At 49.6% G+C, this 6,121-nt stretch overlaps 1 protein-coding gene across 1 annotated transcript; it reads right to left on the bottom strand.

The window, feature by feature from the left end:
- Positions 1-810: 810 nt before the first annotated feature.
- LOC109733932 (uncharacterized) lies at positions 811-4,239 on the bottom strand. The gene is made up of 2 exons (XM_020293143.4): positions 2,984-4,239; positions 811-2,739 (listed from the first exon to the last, which is right to left on the bottom strand). Exons 1-2 carry the CDS (start codon positions 4,194-4,196, stop codon positions 1,097-1,099), a joined length of 2,856 nt encoding a protein of 951 aa, XP_020148732.1. The 5' UTR covers positions 4,197-4,239; the 3' UTR covers positions 811-1,096.
- Positions 4,240-6,121: the final 1,882 nt, after the last annotated feature.

Here is a 6,121-nt window from a genome sequence, read left to right as displayed (position 1 = left end):
CACATGAGATTTTGCAGATACACTGAACGTTCTGAAGTGAATTTTCTGCAAAGTACACTGAATGTTCTGAAGTATACGATATTGTGAATTTCGGTGAGTGACCAAAACATTCCAGCCATTCGGTGCCTGCAAAGTACACTGAATGTTCTGAAGTGAATTTCTGAACGAGACAGTTTGCGATGCCTCGAAAATCCATGTCGGATCTCAAGTTCAAAGTAGGAAGTGGCCATACCTATAACTTGTCAGTTCATCAACAACACCTTCACTGTTGTCATGTCAGATTTTGCAGATACTCGTCGTTCCTGGCATCGTCTTCAGCTTGCGAACATGCATCTGCCGATGAAGTGTACTAACTAGCGCTCTGTATATGTTATCAGGTGTGGAAAATGTGATAGACCATACACACCACACAAGATGCATATACTGTTATGCTGCAATTGGCCATCAAGCTGCTGGTGGCGTCTGATCTGGTACAAGGTAAAGGACAAGCTGCTGGTGGCAACTGCTGGCCCAGATGACAATCGGTTCTTGGGGAACACAACGGAACGAGGATCAACCTGATGAGAAGACTTGCAGTTCTGAATGCAGACCCACTTTGTTTACTAGTACTCAAAGCTCTGTTTTTCAGAGATGGCCAGTCTGTTTCTCTCCTTTTGTTGCTGCCACTATACTCTGTACATGTTTGTGAACAAAGAACGAGTATTGCGTATGTCATTATCTATGTTCTGCAAATTTAAGTTGACGTAATACGACTGCTCTGCTATGCCGTTAACTTCGCAAGTTTCATCGGTTTCACTCCGCAAGTTACAGTTTTGTCACAAAAAAGTATGCTGCTATGCCATTAATTCAATGGACTACAACTCACAAGATGCCTATACTGCTATGCTGCAACTGGCCATCACACTGAAATACATATGAACAATCAACTCAATATCTGAAATATACACAGGATGCTCGCAGTGAGCCTAGCTCACTTGGGTTCCTTTCCTCATGAACTCAGTTTCGAATTTCCACATCGGCAGTTCCTCCAACACGTCTTGTAATGCTCGTCTCCCCAGAGGTAAAGTTGACACAGAATCACATGACATCATGATTGTTACGGGCCTGCGCCACCAACCTGGGTATCTGCTGCCACTTTGGGGTCTTCTTTGGGCTTTTCTTTTCTATGGCAGAAGACTGACAGTGCTGCGTAGAGCCCAATGTAGGCCAACACAGGAACGATGAGGACCATGACATTCCTGGATGTTTCCCACTTCCTAGTACTGCCTGCTGCGTATGCCACCAGGAGGCCCATCATGTCCAGCAAGATGGCCGTATGCATTGGCCAGAGTGGCCATGTGCCTTCGTCGGTCGGCTCCGGGTCATTATCGGTCAGCTTCTGGTCTTTCTGGGCCGACTCTGTGTCTTTCTTGGACAACATTGTTTCTTTCTCGGGCGACTTCGGGTCCTTCAGGGGCAACATCATCGACTGAAGCAGCATGACCGACTTTGGTTCTTTCTTGGGCGACTTTGTGTCTTTCTCGCGCAACATCGTCAATGGAAGCAGCATGACGACCACCACAATTGAGGCCATGAAGGAGGTGGAGTTACTGTAGAAGAAAGCATTGTACCGGTCCTTGTTGATGTCACGGAGAATGGGGTTGCCAGCAGAGTGCCCATCATTGTTGTCTTGCCATAGGCCGCCTGGTGGTTTTAGGCCTGTCTGGTATGTCATACTTGCAGCCAGGATCCCTAGCAGCATCAAGTATTGAAGTTTTTCTTTCTTCTTGCTGCCGCTGCTCTTGTTGCTGTTGCTGCCGCTGCTCTTGGGAGTTGCTGGCACTTTATCTTTGGGTTTGCCAAATAAAGGGAATAACCGGAAAAGGACTAGCAGCAAGGCTATGAAGGCAACCACCGCGCCGACCAAGGTCAATACATAGATGGAGGTCTTGAGATGCCGGGAGCTTCCGGCAGCGTAGGCACCCATAAGGCCAAATGTGCCCACCAGCATGCACACATAGAGCGCATAACAACGTATGCCCGGCCTGTATAGCTTCGGATTGACAAGAAGAAGGATGAGGGTTACGGATGCCATGAAGCTCGCCGCGTTGCAGTAGAAGAATGCATAGTAACGACGAGGGTAATGATGAAGAAGGACCGGGAAACCCGCACGGAGACCAAGCCCTTGGTCGTCTGCCAACCAGAAGCCACCAGGCGGGGTGAGTCCAGCTTGGTACGTAAGGGTGGCCGCCAAGATAGCAACCAACAATAGCACCCTGCGCTTGTCATCAAGTTCCTTTAGTGCAGCATGATCCTCCGGATCGGGATCATGTTCTCTGATGATGATATGGACGATGACGTAGACCAGGACGATGCCTGCCAAGGCAACAATATAGATGGATGTGATTACATCCCTAGTGCTTCCGGCGCCATAGGCAGTGACGAGGCCGAATAGGTCGAACACGAGGGTTACTTCCAGCGTGTGTCGCGTGAGTAGAAACTTGCTCTGGAGCATCATGTTGACGACCAGAGATGTGATGAAGGCTGCCGAGTTGCTATAGAAGAACACTTTGTACCTAGTAGGATGTGTGGTTTGGAGCACCGGGTGGCCCATCTTATGCCCGTCTCGATCGTCTTGCCAGAGGCCGCCGGGTGGATCTAGTCCTGCTTGGTAAGTGATGGTCACCACAAGAGTAGCAAGGAGCATAACAAGATAACGGGTGTTTTGTAGGTGGTCATCGTCCGTGTCTCTGTAGGTACCTGCAATTCATCCAATCAATAAGTTATATGCAACTAACTAGTAGATAAAATGAACAGGTTTCTATATTCATTTGAAATCCATTAATATAGATTAGATATACACGCACAAACCTAAACATTTCAATTTTTACAAACGATAAAAGAAATTAATGATCGAATATGTGATCAAGTGACTCGTGACCTTTCATAGATAGATAGTAAGGTATGGGTAGGTAGCTAGGTAGGTAGAGGTAGCGTGTCATACCTGAAGGAATGCCAAGATGGGCCAGTTTCTTGAAGAATTTCAAGACGGAATTATGCATTTTCGTGAGGGGCTTCCAATGGAAAACAAGCGCCAGCAGCAGGCATACACCGACAGGCACCATAAGGACCATGACAGTGTTGTCAGCCTCTCTGCAGCTCCCAGCCGCATAGGCCCCCATGAGGCCCAGCAGAGCAACGACGATCAACCCGCAGGGCGCTGCAAGCCGCTTTGGGATGGACTTTCCCCCAAACTTCATCTTCTTTTTCCCAAACAACATACTCTTCCCGAGCATCTTCCTCTCCAGGAGAACCACGATGATGAGCAAGGACAAAGCGAATGAGGTGGTGTTGCAGAGGAAGAAGGCGCGGTACCGGCCACGGGCTTGTAACACCGGGTCGCTCACATGATGACCATCCTCGGCGCTGCTCCAGAACCCACCAGGCGGGCTCAGCCCGGCAACGTATGTGATGGTGACCGCGAAGGTTGCGAGCAGCATCAACACATCAACCATCTCCTTCTCAGCACGGTCTTTGGAGTCGGCTGCAAGTGACTCAATTGTGTTGATCATCGTCGTGACTCGCTTCATGGCGAGGATGCCTTTGAGGTTGCCACCAGTGGTCTTGATTGGGCTGGTGGCGGCACGGACCTTGTGAGCCCATTTGATGAGGACCTTCACCATAAAGGAGAAGAAAACAGAGATGATGGCCAATAGCAAAATGCAGAAGACCACCAGCGCGTAGACTGTTGTGAACGCATCCCGGCAGCTCCCGGCGCCATAGGCACCGATGAGGCTGAGTAGATCAAGCATCATGACGATCTGCAGCGCCACTGTCCAGGCAGGTTTGTTCCTCGGCAGGATGATGAGGATGAGGGAGACCACGAGCGACGCGGCGAGGGCAGTGGCGTTGCAGTAGTAGAAGGCGAGGTACCGGCGGTAGTGAGTGTCCCGAAGAATCGGGTCGCCGGCGAGGTGCCCCCCTGGGTTGCCCTGCTCCCAGGACCCCCCGGGCAGGTTCAGCCCGGCGCCGTACGTCACCGTGGCCACCAGAGTCGACAGCAGCAGGAGCTGCTCCTTGAACTCGTACAGCTTCGAGTCCCCGACCTTAGAAATGTCAGGAGCTCCAACATGTTTGTCAGGGCCTGCTCCTCCTCCCTGGCTCTGCTTTGCGGATGATGCAGCTGCAATTTCAGGGTCGTACTGGGGGGAAGCCATTTTCTTTATTTGCTATCAAATGGATGGGCTCTAGCTAGAGTATATATCATCCCTCAGGCGTTGCATGTTACCAAGTCAAGAGTCAAATGCACGGTGGCCAGCTGGAACTGATGTGAACTTGGAGTCGTGTCCCTATGCTGTGTGTGATCAGACAAGACTAGCACTCCATGGTCAATTTTATATCCACCATAAGCTTCTTGCCTAATTATCTTTTGTGTGACCGCACAAGACTCGGCAGCTTCCTATCTTCTTCACCTAATATACATAATTAAACATTCCCAACCAACATTAATAAATGTACAGCTGCATTCATACATAATATTTTTCGTCTTCGAATTGTGTTATTAGCAAGCTCCAATCAATCATGCACCAACCGCTGTATTTTATGCTAGAATAGACCAGTATGCGAGATTACGGTTCAGACTAGGATCTGTCGACCATAATCTGCATAGACACAATCGTGATGGTCCAGACGTGACATCATTTTAGGTACAGTTATGAAGATGAACTGGTTGTGATCTGGTTGATGCAGTTATGAAGATGGTCTGTAAAATATTACTACCTCCGTTCCTGAATTATAAGATGTTTTGGCAGTTTAAACTGAACCAACGGGATGCCTTATATTATTTACAAACATAGGGTGTATCACTCAAGTTAAATCTACGAAAATACATCTGATGTGAATTATTTAGATATATACAGTTAAGTAACTCCTTTACAGCTACCTCATTTCCGGACATGGACACCATGTGCTTTGCCATAAATGTGGAGGACCAATGTGCCTGATCGATCGATCAATCGGCTGTCCCTTTGTATCGTCAACTACCAGCTGATGGGATATGTTTGGGGTTAGTGCTTGGTAGCTGGAACAGAAGGCCCTCCCACATGTAAACTTGGAATCAAAGGGTTATGTATAATTTGTGTATTTCCAGACTAAGACTTCACGATTCTATATAGCCGTAGCTTTTCAGTGAGAGACCTGCTGACTCCCCAATTGATGATTAAATATCATCAAGTACTTCCAATTTGCAGTCAGAAATGTACAATCTACCCTGTCTATGACCAGAGATATTATTATTACTAGCGCGCTTGAATCAATCAAGAACTAACTACTGTATTTATTACTCTACATGATATGCATTGACAAGGAGCTCAATTATTCCTCCCGTTCTTTCTTCAAAGGGTTATTATAGAGGACGATGTGGAACTTTGGTTCTTTCGGTCCTGAGAGGGCATTATCTGTACCGAGCAGTCATGCGTGGTGTAAAATAGGGTCTAGCATATTATACATGTACACGTATTTGTATACGTATGTAATTGTATTTTGATCATCTATATATTGAGGCGTGAGGCTGGATGTTACCCACCCATGCAAAACCCTAAACCTACCTCTTCAACTTGGTACCAGATAGCCACCGGGCCGTCGCGCGAACCCTACGCCGCCGCCGCCCGATCCATCCGCCGCCGCCGCCGCGTGCCGCCCTTCCGCGCCGCAGCCGCCGTGAGGTCCCTTCTCCGCCGCCACGCGCCGCCCTACTCCGTGCCGCCGCGATGTCGTCCGCCGCCCTTTCGCTCTCCAACAGCGTCGGCACCATCACCTCGCCCACGGCTGCCACCGTCCCCGCCGCACTCGCCGTTCCGGCGAACTCCGTCCGTCTTGGCCGCCACAACTTCATGCTGTGTGTGTGTGGGGGGGTGGGGGGGGGGGGAGGGGGCATCGCCGGCACCGTCTTAGCCGGTGCCAACCTTCATGGCTACCTCGACGGCACCGCGGCGGCACCCGACAAGACCATCGCTGTGGGGACTGGCGATGCCGCGACGACCGCCGCTAATCCGGCGTACCACCATTGGTGGACTCAGGACCAGAAGGTCAAGGGCCTCCTTCTCACCTCCATGGAGGAGGACATCGCATGTCAGCTCATCAG

Source organism: Aegilops tauschii, chromosome 7, assembly GCF_002575655.3.
Source record: "Aegilops tauschii subsp. strangulata cultivar AL8/78 chromosome 7, Aet v6.0, whole genome shotgun sequence".
NCBI classification, from domain to species: Eukaryota; Viridiplantae; Streptophyta; class Magnoliopsida; order Poales; family Poaceae; genus Aegilops; species Aegilops tauschii.
The sequence above is the reverse complement of the archived record's forward strand: the minus strand, read 5'-3'. Positions and strand labels throughout refer to the sequence as shown.